Raw genomic sequence first — 13,851 nt, forward strand, 5'->3', positions numbered from 1 at the left:
TATGTGTGAGCGCATGCAATAAGCATCAAGAATACATCAATATGTCAAACTAGAGGCCACATGATAGTCACAAGTGATCAATGGATACATACAATGATAAAAGATATATATACACATAAAAGCAGCATAGGACAGTAATCGTAAAAAATATGTAAACCCGTAATTGATTGAAGAAAGATGTTCTGAGTTGATAGTGTGATGTGAGCATGTATCTGCGTAACAAAATGTCCGACGCGTTTCGTGTAAACCACTCATCAGGGGCACAGTGCTCATATCTATGGGGTATAGTAGAGTAAACAATTAATCTATATGCAACCAATAGTAGCCGGGGGAAGCAAACATGCACCCCAGAGTACTTACATAAAATCATTGCAGAGGAGGTGTGGTGATGATGGAGCCAAGGCCATATTAGTAGTCCGTACCGGGAGCTGAGGTGACCGAAACATGCACTGGCGGGGCGCATGCACAGAACCCCCCCCACATACACAGAACCCGGAGCACTGGATCTAGGGATGAGACAGTGATCTGCCAGTAATGACTGCCAAACGGAGTCTGAGAAAGAGGGAAGGTACATAATCAGTAAACCATATTGTACTGATAGGGTAATTAAGAAATATATATGTATCAGATGCGTAGAAACTGAAATTGGAGAAGTCAAAGCAACAAAGGGAAACCCAGCTGGGGATAAGAGAAAACAGGGGAAAATGAGAAACAAAAAAGAAAAGTATATTAAAAGGATAAGAATTGGAAATAAAATAAAATAAAAAATAATAATGAATGAGTGGAAAATTATAAGTGAAATAAGTGATAAAATAATAATAAATAATAAGAAGTATAGTTGAACTTGCTCAAAACATGTCATAAACTGATTGCTGTGGGCACTATCTCAAATTTCCCTTTCCTCGATTTTTGTTGGTGTATCTTTTTCTTGGATCCTTAGTTTGAAAAATAAATCTATGAATTTTGTCTCCACAGGTCAAGACCGGGAAATAATTGCAGATGATCTTCCTCATCCCTTTGGGCTGACCCAGTACAGTGATTTTATCTACTGGACTGACTGGAATCTGCACAGCATAGAAAGAGCAGACAAGGTTAATGGAAAGAATCGCACTTTGATCCAAGGTCGCTTGGACTTTGTTATGGACATATTGGTATTCCATTCCTCCCGGCAGGATGGCACCAATGAATGCATGCAGAACAATGGACACTGTGCTCAGCTCTGTCTTGCCGTGCCGAATGGATACAGATGTAGCTGCTCCTCTCATTACACTCTGGACTCCAACCACAAGAACTGCAGCTGTACGCACTACTACGTTTTTTTTTACTTCATTAAGAAAATGTTTCAGTATCTACCACTTCTTTTTTCGGGGGGAGGGGGGCTAAAATGTGACTTTTTAGATAATTTCTGAGACAAGAGTTTTTGCTTCAAAGTCCAATCTCCTTAAAGTGGTTGTAAACCCACTGACTATAAAAAAAAAAAACCTGCAAGCCAAAGGCATAATGAGCTAGTATGCATAGCATACTAGCTCATTATGAATTACCTTAGATCGAAGCCTCTGCAGTGGTCCTCGTACACCACTCCAGCAGGCGACACTGTTACCGGAGTTACTTCCGGGTAGCGCGGGCTCCGACGATGTGAGTGGCCGGAGCCGCGATGACGTCACTCCCACACATGCGCGTGGGAGCCGCCGGTAAGGGCACACTAACTGAAGCAACGACACATACAGTGCGCATGTGCCGATGACGTCGGTACATGCTAATACAGGGGATATCTCCTGAACTGTGCAGGTTTAGGAGATATCCAGGGTAGCTACAGGTAAGCCTTATTATAGGCTTACCTGTAGTAAAAAGTGGTTGTAAAGGGTTTACAACCACTTTAAGCTGGCCATTTGCTGAGTAAAATTTAACCAATTCCTAATGAACGGACCAAAATTCAGCCAATGAGAGACCCTGTCACCATCCTCCTGCCCGACATCATTCAGTTGAAATATTGAAGGTTTACATGTTAGAACTGTACTTTTTTTTCAAGTTTATATTTTTTATCTAAACTAATGATAATCTGTTCTACCTCTAGAGCAGTAGTCATGAGAAAAGTGAGCTGGGTGGAAGGAGGGATATTGCCCTGCCTAAAATAGCATGACAGTCGCAGCATATTTAGACTGACATCCTGACCTAATTGCTTCGGTTTTCTTAACCACTTCAGCCCTGGAAGATTTTCTCCCTTAATGACCTGGCCATTTTTTGCGATACGGCATTGTGTCGTTTTAACTGACAATTGCGCGGTCGTGCGACGCTGTACTCAAACATAATTGACGTCCTTTTTTTCCCACAAATAGAGCTTTCTTTTGGTGGTATTTGATCACCTCTGCGGTTTTTATTTTTTGTACTATAAACAAAAAGAGCAACAATTTTGAAAAAAAAAACAATATTTTTTACTTTTGGCTATAATAAATATCCCCCCAATTTTTTTTAAATTGTTTAGGCCAATATGTATTCTACATATTTTTGGTAAAAAAAAATCGCAATAAGTGTATATTGATTGGTTTACTCAAAAGTTATAGCGTCTACAAAATAGGGGATAGATTTATGGCATTTTTATTATTTTTTTTACTAGTAATGGCAGCGATCTGCGATTTTTACAGGGACTGTGACATTGCGGCAGACAGTTCGGACACTTTTGACACATTTTTGGGACCATTGACATTTATACAGCGATCCATTCTATAAAAATGCACTGATTACTGTGTAAATGTCACTGGCAGGGAAGGGGATAACACTAGGGGGTGATCAAGGGGTTAAATTTGTTCCCTCATGTGGGTTTCTAACTGTGGGGGGATGGGACTGACTGGAGGAGGAGACAGATCGCTTTTCCTAATTACTAGGAATAGCAGATCTGTCTCCTCTCCTGTTAGAACAGGAATTTGTGTGTTTACTCGCAGGTAGCTGGCGGACATCGCTGGCGGCCACGCGCATCAGGTCTCTCGCCGTACAGCGTCTCTTAAAGGAGCCAATGTACTTGTACGTATAACGATACAATAACGGTGGCTGGTCGGCAAGTGGTTAATCAGTCACCTGGAACAATTGTACAGAGAAGTATCTATGCTGGCCTTAAAATCTCAGTTGCCTGTCCCTTGATTTAGTACTTTCTAAAGTCAGCCAAAGATGGTTCGAATCTCGGCCGGTTCAGCAGGGACTGGCAGAGACTCAAAGCATTTATGGGAAGGCTGAATGTACCCAGGTCGATCCATCGATCGACTTGGGTATAAGCAGCATTTCGGATTTTGCACCTGCTAGCAATAATCACTGTGTTCTTCAGGCGGGTACGGCTCCCTGTGCCAACACCCAACACCCAACCCCCCCATGGGGAGAATAGCTCCGACAAAACTGACTGTTGATGGGGAATCAAGCGATTTTCACGGGTTAAAGGAAACAAAATCACGCCATCTATGGCCTGCTTAAGTCATTGACCAAGAACAGCAAGGACCCACATGGCAGCCAGGCAACTGGCATTTTCAGAAGTAGTTCAGGAATGAAAACCTTCTATTTCTTTCCATAAAAGGTTTATTATAACAAAACAGTGTGAAAAGTGCTATTACAAATAACAATCAAACGTTGGCTTTCATGGTTTCTAGCTTTCTAAACTGAACTAATTGGTTGCAATGCATGAATAATTTTTACTTTAAGTTACTGCTTTCTGAACTACCTAATTTAACAAGCCACTCAAATTTACTGAATCACTAATTGTGTTTGTCAATATGCTATTTTATTGCATTAAATCATTCATTTTATACTGCAGTGCCCACCAATTTCCTGCTCTTTAGCCAGAAGACAGCTATCAATCGGATGTTAGTGGATGAACAGCAGAGTCCAGATATCATCCTGCCAATCCATGGCCTGAGGAATGTCAAAGCTATCAGCTATGATCCTTTAGATAAGCTCATCTACTGGGTGGATGGACGGCAGAATGTAATTAAGAGGGCCAAAGATGATGGCACACAGGTGAGGGCTCTGTTTATTGTGGTATTTGTTATTTTATATACATCATGATTTAAAGCCTGCAAAAATTATATGAATGTTACTTTCCTCAAAGCAGAACTAAAGTCCTTGATACTTACTTTCCTTCAAGCAGTCCGACTTCACCTAGATTCAGGCTGTGGCCATTTTCATTAGCTGGCAGGAGATGGCATCGCTGGGAGTTCCAGTTTACACCTAACCAGTGTTAAAACTGTCCCCTTTCCCCTCTTAACACCTATACTAACTAACCTGTGTAAGAAAGATCTATATACATACGTATTTTACTTTGGTCCGGTCAAGTGATCTCGCCAGTGTCAGCCAGCGGAGGCTTCAGGGGAGAGTGCTCCGGCAACAGCCAGTATAGCTGTGACCGGTGACATCACCCATATGCTTCAATGGCCCGTGTGTTGTTGGCACTCAGTCCTCTCTTCTGCAGCGGTGCTGGCTGACACAGGGGAGCTGGATCAGGTGCCTGGACTGCTGCGACGTGAAAATAGGTCTATACATCTTTCTTACACAGGTTAGCATAGGTAATGTGGTTGGGGGAGGTACGCTTTTGAGTGCTAGTTAGGTGTAAGCTGGAATTCCAATTTAAGTGTTAGACCTCAGTTCCAGTTTAATGGAAACATTTCATTACTGTGGCTCTTTTTTCCAGTATAACTTCCCCTTAAAGTCTACTGTTGCAATTGTCTTTGAATTGACAAGGCTTTACACGAGTTCAGCACTACAGGCAACCCTAGCTGAGATAGAGTGAGCTCAGATGGGAAGCAAGGCTGTTTTGTTGTCATCAGCCTCTGTTTTAGGAGAGCAATTCTTACTGTCATTTGTTAGCTATCATCTTACAGAACAGTGCTGACAAAACTGAAATCTGATTACTTTTGATCCATAATTTGAAAGGGCAGAGAAAGAGAAATCATTTTTCAAAAATAAATATTTGACTTTACTTAATGTCCAGCTAAAACCATTGCACTAAACAATGCTGACTGCCATGCTACAGCTTCTAGAAATGAAACCGTGTCTATGAATGGAGGAGGGGCAGATGATTGATCGGTTCAGGTGTCAATGGTTGTCGGGAGAAAAAAAATGCCGATATTCATGGTTATGTGGAGTTAAAAAATGCTCATATTGGTAGTTAGGGGAAGAAAAATAAGGCCAGAGTCAGTGGGAGGAAAAATGGCAAGTGTTGGTTAATGGGAGGAAAAAAAATACCCAGAGTTGGTGGTGTCTGTTCCCCTTTATATATTGATTGGCAATAGCTGTGCCCCCCACATTGGTGGTCAGTGTCCCCTTACATTGGTTGTTAGTGCGCTCCCTTTTTTTTCAACAGCGGCTGTTAAATGTAAACACATGCTGTCTTTACATTTATGATCACTATTATTGGACATCACAGCGATCATAAGGCCCTGATATTTCATTGGCTCTATGCCTTTGCTTATGATCTGCACTGTTTAATAACAGCACAGATTATTGTCAGGATGTGGGCAGCCATGACATCAAGGGCTCCCTGCAGGAGATGGGGGTCATGTGCCCTGGGTTCTAGACGCTAGTTATGCCTCTACTTTAGAGTAATTGTATTTAAAAAATACTGCAGTTGCTGATTAAATTTATTAAAGATCCACTCAGCTAGCAGTAGTAAATCATTATAGAAAATCACATATATTTATACCTTGTATGGTGGTAATGTTAGTTTTAAAAACAAATCAAGAAATGTCAGCGCTCGATGGGTAACACTAGACGAGCATATCACTGGCAGAGAACACAAATGGCCCAATACAGGTTTCAACATGCAGTAGGTTAATGAAGATAACCTCTCAAGGTGGTACTGATGAACCAACCCAAGTTTAATTGATGATCATCATAAAATTAAAACCAAAAAAACGTGTACACTTGATGTATGAAAAAAGAGGTATAAATATTAAATGAGCCTACGGTGTCACTGGAATCAATAAGCAATAAGGAGCTAACGATGGAGCAGTGCAGCTTGGGGGGCACCAATAATCCCGTTGCACTGGGAAGTCCTGGATGGAGCAGCAGACCCGCTCGCCGTCGTTGTCTGGGGTGGCTGGCATGCTGATGGAAGAGAACGGAAGCCGCGGTGGCAGTGAAAGAACCAAGCTGCTCTCCACAGGACCACTCGCTGTGCCGGCTGGCATGCTGGTGGATGAGGAGGGGAAAGCCACAGTCCGTAGGCAGTAGTAAGCCACTCTCCCTGGATGGATTGTCAGCAGGCAGACAGATGTCACAGGGGTGTGGGGTGAGGAGAAAAAGTGTTTCGCACACATGCTCTTTTTCAGGGACTCAGCTGTCCTGTGGAGAGCGGCTTGGTTCTTTTACCTCCACCGCGGCTTCCGTTCTCCTCCATCAGCACGCCATCCCAGACCACGCCGGCGAGTGGGTCTGCCGCTCGGTCCAGGACTTCCCAGTACAGTGGGATTATTGGCGCCCCCCAAGCTGCACTGCTCCACCGTTGGATGCTGTTAGCTCCTTATTGCTCCAGGAACCTCCAGTGACACTGTAGGCTCATGTAATCATTTAATATTTATCCCTCTTTTTTCATACAAGTGTTTGAGGATTTTTGGTTTTCATTTTTTTAATGATTACCAACTAAACTTGCTTTGGTTCGTCACCTTGAGAGGTTATCTTCATGAACCTACTGCATGTTGAAACCCATATTGGGCCATTTGTTTTCTCTGCCAGTGATATGCTCGTCTAGTGTTAACCATCGAGCGCTGACATTTCTTGCTTTGTTTTGCTGCTATCCATATCCTCCAGTTATGGTCACCGTCCAGCTGCACTGGGTTTAGCAGATACTCACTTAATTGATATTAATTCATTATTTTAATTTTATTTTTATATATTTCCTCACATGATCTTCAGTTAAGCGCTGGTGATACTTTTGTTACTCAGAGAAAATTGAGTACTGTCCGTGATACTTTTTTTATTTGCACTAACATACAATTTTTCAGGACAAGCTTTCGGGGTATGTCCCCTTCTTCAAGGTCCAAGCAGTACTGATTCACACATTTTTAAGCAGAATGTTAAAGAAAAAAAAAAAAAAAAGAAAACAAAACACATACAAATCAATGGTAATAAAGATAGCAGCAGAGTTAGTGAGATAAGACAGAGGGAGAGCTAGGAGGGAATGCAAGGGGGGGAAATACTAATCACAGAGCGGTCGTGACGCTGTCACAATTGCACTAATACGGCTACAACAAATCAAGTTTTGTTACTCATTAATTGTTAATTTTAAAAAGATCAGTAGAAATGGTTTATAAAAAATGAATCTGACTGCGTAATACTGTCCTTAACATGTGTGCTGTTTGAGGTTAAATGGCCAACATACTTTATTGTTCCTGTAGTAAATCAATCTTCTCTGTCATGAAATATTTGCTCTGTATGTACAATGTGCTTTCCATGAAAAATGGCAGTGACCTAAAGCACATCATATTTTACACCTAATTATACTTTCAATTCTTGCAAGATGTTTTTAAAGCATACTGTACCTCTCCCAAAGGTATAGTCCCGATGGGATGAAATAAAAGCTAGCTCCTGTGTAGAAGGATTTTTGCCGGTCCTGAAGATATTAGTTTTGCATGCTTGGTATTTCACACACTCTAAAAACAAACATGCCATCATGTGAATAGTATTGCGATTGAAATAAATATGGGTTGAAAGGATGCCAGCGTTTATGGGTGTAAGCCAGAGAACAGATGGACCTCTTGGGATGGGGGCGGGGAGGGGAGACCATGCACACACAGTGGGGGTTATTTACAAAAACTACACGGAGCAAAATCTGGTGGACCTCTGCATAGACACCAAACAGCTTCCAAGCTTTATTGTCAAACCTTAATTGAGCAAGCTGAAGTTCGAAGCTGATTAACTACAATGCACAGCTGCATCAGATTCTGAGTGCTCCAGTCTTAGTAAATCTCCCCCACTGTGTCATTACAAGCTGAATTGCTCTTGCATTTCCTCCAATCACCTTACAGATGCATACATGGATAAAACATACAGCTGTAAATGAATTTCTTCACTCTTTATATATCATTATACTCTCATTCTGACCATTAAACTACTTGAAGGTAAATATCGAGTAGCATCTTTTATGCACATCTTTTTATGTTACTCGTTCAAATCTGTTTTACACATTACTGTGTGAAAAAAAAAAGACCTACAAAACTGAACACCTCACTCATTGTATTCCAGTTGCTATTGACAATATTTTATTTGTAGAATTTCCTATCATTAAAATTTGCTTTCATATACAGCATATTACATTTTGATTTTACAATCCTAGCTCAAGCTTTTAGATTTACCAACAACAATGTAGTGCAAGAGCCTAAATAAACAATCCATTCAATTTTTGGGTTTCAAAAGAGGCTTTTGTGCAATTCCTTCTGCAAGCGTTGAAAACTGATACCTGTTTATTCTACAGCCTTTGCCAAACGTTGTAGTAACATGGCCAATAACCTTTATAGTTCCTACACCAGCCTTCTCTGAGCTTTGCTCCACAGGATATGTACAACATGCTTAGCATGGAAAATCACAGTGATATAAAGAATTTCATATTTTATCCATAAAAATGCTTTTCCTTCTGCTGTTTAAATGGCACTCGGGCACAATGTACCAAAGGCATAGTCCAAATGTGCACTGAACATCTAAAAAATGCTGTTTTTGCACTTTCTATTCCTGCAAAGTGATTTTCAGAATTCATGCCTCAACATTTTACTAAATTAAAATAAATAATAATAAAATAAAAATAACCAGTTCACCTGTACCCATAGAAAACCTATACATAAACTTATAATTAGAATCTTACTGGTGTATGGAATCTAGTACAACGACTAGTGCTCAAACTGTGCACAAAGATAAGCAAAACGCTTAAGGGTTGCTAAGTTTTTTGCAGATTTTGGAGTCTCTCTTAATACTAGCCTTGCACACTTGTGGTTTTATCCCTACATGATATCTGCATTTAAAGGCGAAATAGGACTCTTTTGGCCCTACTTCTTTTGTGCATCTATTCTACACTCCTGTGATTTAGATGCAGCCGACAGTGGGCTAAAATCTTCTGTTGGCTGACATCACTTAGCCATTCCAGACTCTGGAGCGATCCCGCCAGATGCCTGAAAAGCCTGTGCCAGCTGCTCCTACTCCATGCACAGCCCACCGCTCCAGTGAGCACTGGAGGGACAGAGCAGAGAGCTGGTGACTGACACCACTATGTACTCATGGCAGACCCAAGAACTGAGCAATCACTGGGCTTTGATCGCTCACATCTCGGCCTTAGAAGCGGCATTGGGACAGATGCAGCATTGGAGCTATGCTGCATCCACCTAGGTGAGTATGAATGTTTATTTATTTTTTTTTAAATCCTGCACTTCTCTTTAAAAACACTAATGCCCTGTACACACGATAGGATTTTCCGACAACAAAACCGTGGATTTTTTTCTGAAGGATGTCGGCTCAAACTTGTCTTGCATACACACGGTCACACAAATGTTGTCGGCAATTCCAAACGTCAAGAACGCGGTGACAACAACACGTATGATGAGCCGAGAAAAATGAAGTTCAATAGCCAGTGCGGCTCTACTGCTTGATTCCGAGCATGCGTGGACTTTTGTGCATCGGAATTGTGTACACACGCTCGGAATTTCCGACAACCAGTCTTGTTGTCGGAAAATTTGAGAACCTGCTCTCAAACATTTGTTGGCGGAAAAAAAAATGTTCGCTGGAGCATACACGCGGTCGGACTTTCCAACAACAAGCGCACATCCAACATTTGTTGTCAGAAAATCCTATCGTGTGTACGGGGCATTACGGTGTTTAGACTCAGAAATATAGGAGAATAAGAGATTTTTATTTTAGGCACGTCCTAGCTTAACCCACATCGTTTCAGATACAGGAGTGTACAGTCTATAGCAAACCATGTTTGTCTCTAAATTGCACAGATATATGTTGTAGCATGTGCACATGTCTCTGCATGCATTGCAAGCACCTAATATAACGTATTTGTCCACACAAAAAGACACGCCATCATATGGTATAATGCTAAAGATTAAGTAAATCAGGCCCAATGTGCCATTGCCCCTTTTTTTTGTGTCTGGAGTTCTTCTACAGATCATCGCACGCTTACCTCAGTAATTTTTGTATTGTGAAGCACACTAGATCCAGACCTCATACTATGCATCTTCACAAAACTTTTCCATCATATTTCAGTCATGAGCAGCAAGTAATGCCAGTTGGTCGGCATTTATCCTTGTGTCCTTTTGTGCTGTTCGTGAGGTCAGCGACATTTGTGGGACTTAGGCCAGCAAGTCTTTTTAGTTATAGTTGAAGTGCTGGGTAGTTGGTCTTCCTTAGCCAATGATAAAAATAGTAAATAATGTGTGAAAATATTTTAGAAGAGTAATGACTGATGCTTAAATTAGTATTTTCAGATAAACATTAAATTATTATTGGCAACAGATTAATTGTTTCGTTTGCAGGGAACTCAAATGTCTGTTCTACAGCAGAAATGTCACTGCTATTTGAAACATTTGGTGCATCACTTCCCCTGTGAATATGAATATTCACAGAGCTGGAGATGTGCTATTTTGAGCGCAGCACACAAACATAATATATTGTTAGGACATACTGTTTGGAAGGGTGTTGATGTCTCAAGGTACTCTTTGTTTTTTCCTGCTTTAATGAAGGCAGTTTAATCTGCTGCATACAAATTTAGTGTATTCCCACTTTTGCACCAAATTGGGATGACACCCAGTTTATTACATTACATATCCTCATTCACATAGCATAACTTACAAAAATATTTAAGAATTACAGCTATACATTATTTAGCTGCTCTATTGTGAAGCCTTCAGCAAGAAAATATCCTAGGTAGTTCCCTTTGTTTTTGAGGGTGCTGGGCAGCTGCGTTTGGCATAATTAACACTACGGATGAGCTCAGGCGTATTCGCAAACTGCAGATGCAGAGGCCGCCAGGAAGTTGGCACTGCACAGCGCTAATCACAGGCAGTGCGACATTTCCCGATCTCTGCAGCTGCGGATCGGGAAAATGTCTCACTGCTTGTGATAAGCGCTCCGTAGTGCCGACTTCCTGGAGGGCTCTGCACGTACGGTTGTGAACACGCCTGAGCTCATCCTTAATTAACATGGTCTGTACTGTGCAGGCAGATCTTCATTATCAATTTGAACACCGACTGTCCTAACAAAGGGTTAAAACTGTAGATGCTGGGCTTCTTGCATTGTATGTTAATGAAGGCATAACTAGGATGGACATCATTCAAAAAAACCCTGTGATCAGCCAAGGCATTCTGTGTGAATGTAACCATAACAAACATTTAGTGGGGTTTTCGCAAATTTGACTGCAAATGCTGAAATATGCTTTAATTATTTTTGAAAAACTCCCTTTGCTTTTTATGCATTTCAGAGGCTGTAATGAGCTTCATAGTTGCAAGCCATGCTGCTTATTTAGCATCCCTTGTAATTAGAGATGCACCAAAATTTCTAATGACACCCCCAACAGTTCGCATAGGGCAGTGTGACCTGCCTGCGAGTTGTATGTGATGCGTTCGCAGGGTTCCCACATCACTGCAGTGTGAATCAAGCCAAAAACGTAACACAGGTGCAGTAATGATGCCTTCTTGCTGCGTTTTCAATGCATTTGAACTGGGAGGTGCGTTTTTTGTGCTGACCAAAAATGCGCCAAGCTGCACCACAATGGTAGAGCAACAGACCACTGTGAAGACATACATAGAATGGGGATACATTTTTCCTGAGCTTTTATTGCGCTAAGGCTCGGTTAACGCTAGTGTAATGCGGGATCCCTGCGAATCCACTTTCCCGCATCGCACCTGACTTGCAAGGCAGTTCACACTGCACAATGCGAATTGCCGGGAGTATCAATAGAAAGTTAATGACACCCCCAAATAATTTCCCTATCGCTGTGCGAACTGTCAGTTCGGACATGAATTGGATTGCATGGGTGTGAACACCCATGCAATCCGATTCCGGTGCAGACCAAAAAAGGGTCCTGTGCGAGTTTGGTCCAAATGCAATGCAAATTCAGCCATACTACCTGTATGGCTGAAATCACATCGCATGTGATTTGCTCTGCAGTGATATAGCACAGCGCACTGGTGTGAATCGGAACTAAAGGTGCTAATAATTACCGACAATGAATTCATATTCATTTAAATTGATGATATTAATTTTAAAAAATGATATAGAATATAATACAATTATAGATAAAAATATAAATATTTTTTAAAAACTGTAATTTTCAGTTTTCGGCCAAGTGTATCCTGCATTTTCGGTTTCGGCACCAAAATTTCCATTTGGTGCACCTCTACTTGTAATACTATTTAGCATTTTATGACCTGTACAGAGGAGTTATAGCACATGGACTGTTTCCAACTTGATAGAGAACCTATGTGAAAGTGGGCACTGATCTTCCCTCTGCAGTAGTGATGACGTCACTCAGCTGCTCCAGGCTCTGGATCAATTCAACTTTACATTAGGGATCAAACCAGGTGCCTGGACCAGCAGCTAACTCTGCCTCTCAGCGAACTGCTGGGAGACTGAGCCAGCTCCTCCCATCCACTGCACAGCCCAGTGCTCCAGTGAGCACTGGAAGAGTAGAGCAGAGAGCCGGAGACTGACAGTCACCACTCTCTGCTCAGAGCGGACAACTGAGCGATCAGTGGTGTTTGAGCGCTCAGTTTTCAGTGCAGAATTGGATCAATGCTGCATCCACTTGTGGTGAGTATAAATGTGTTTTTTTTCCCAACTCCATACTTCTCATTTTAAGCTTGTTAAATCTAAATATTTGCTGTTGTATATGTCTTAGCAAACATATTATGCCCTTCAGCCCATGCAGACAAAGATTTAAGCATCAAAAACCCTGACTGATGGAACTAGCAACTATGTGCCACTTTCCTGTGGAGTCATCTCCTGTCAATTCTTTTTAAATGTTTTGAACTGCAAGCCTATGTGGTTGCAGGGGCTGATGCGAAGGGGTGGTTTTCTATGTAAAACGCTAAGGCTTATGTTTGTATTGTGCGAATGAATGTTAAAGCGTAACTCCACTTTTGTTGAGGAAAAAACATTGCCCTCTGAATGACCTTTGTACATTACAAGGATTTTAACAAATGTTGTTACAGATTACTACCTTTTGTTATTCTGAAGAAATCCCTGTTTGTCTGCCTGTAACCATATGAGAAAGTAAATCTAATGGGAGTGGTTTCATAATGATCAATCAGCTGTGCACCTGCAGGGCACAAAGGCTGCATTCACACTTCAGCTTTTTAAATCACGGGCAGATTTGCCGCGAATCTGCATGCAATTTGAAAGCGATGAAGTGTGAATGGCAAATCGCGGGACTCACATTTCAAATACCATTCATTTGAATGACACCAAAAATCACAGCGCAGGTCTGCCGCGATTATCACGTGATAAATTGTGCTGCACCCACGACAGCACGCATCGCCAGAAGCATGTCGCCCAAAAAAAGCTCCTGAACTTTTTTGAGCGACATGTTTCCTGTGATGTGTGTTGCCTCTATTGCAGCGTGATTTATCGCGCGACAATTGCAGCAGATCCGTGCCGCGATTTGAGGTGTCATTCAAATTATTGGCATCTCAAATGTGAGTCCTGCGATTTGTCATTCACACATCAGCACTTTCAAATCATGGGCAGATTCGCTGAAAATCTGCCTGCGATTTAAAATGCTAAAGTGTGAATGCAGCCTAATGAGGAAAGCTGCTGGACCTGCATCCCTTTAGTTGTGATTTCCTATTGGAAATATCTCACCAAAAATTAGTTTTGTTGCAGGGGATG

At 41.5% G+C, this 13,851-nt stretch overlaps 1 protein-coding gene across 1 annotated transcript in view; it reads left to right on the plus strand.

The window, feature by feature from the left end:
• Window positions 1–13,851, plus strand: part of LRP5 (LDL receptor related protein 5) — a 252,078-nt gene that overhangs the window by 190,213 nt on the left and 48,014 nt on the right. Inside the window, exons 12-13 of the mRNA XM_073605289.1 lie at window positions 976–1,299; window positions 3,797–3,999. Coding sequence (XP_073461390.1) covers window positions 976–1,299; window positions 3,797–3,999 — 527 coding nt within the window. The remainder of the gene's footprint in view (window positions 1–975; window positions 1,300–3,796; window positions 4,000–13,851) is intronic.

Source organism: Aquarana catesbeiana, linkage group LG11, assembly GCF_042186555.1.
Source record: "Aquarana catesbeiana isolate 2022-GZ linkage group LG11, ASM4218655v1, whole genome shotgun sequence".
Taxonomy (NCBI): Eukaryota; Metazoa; Chordata; class Amphibia; order Anura; family Ranidae; genus Aquarana; species Aquarana catesbeiana.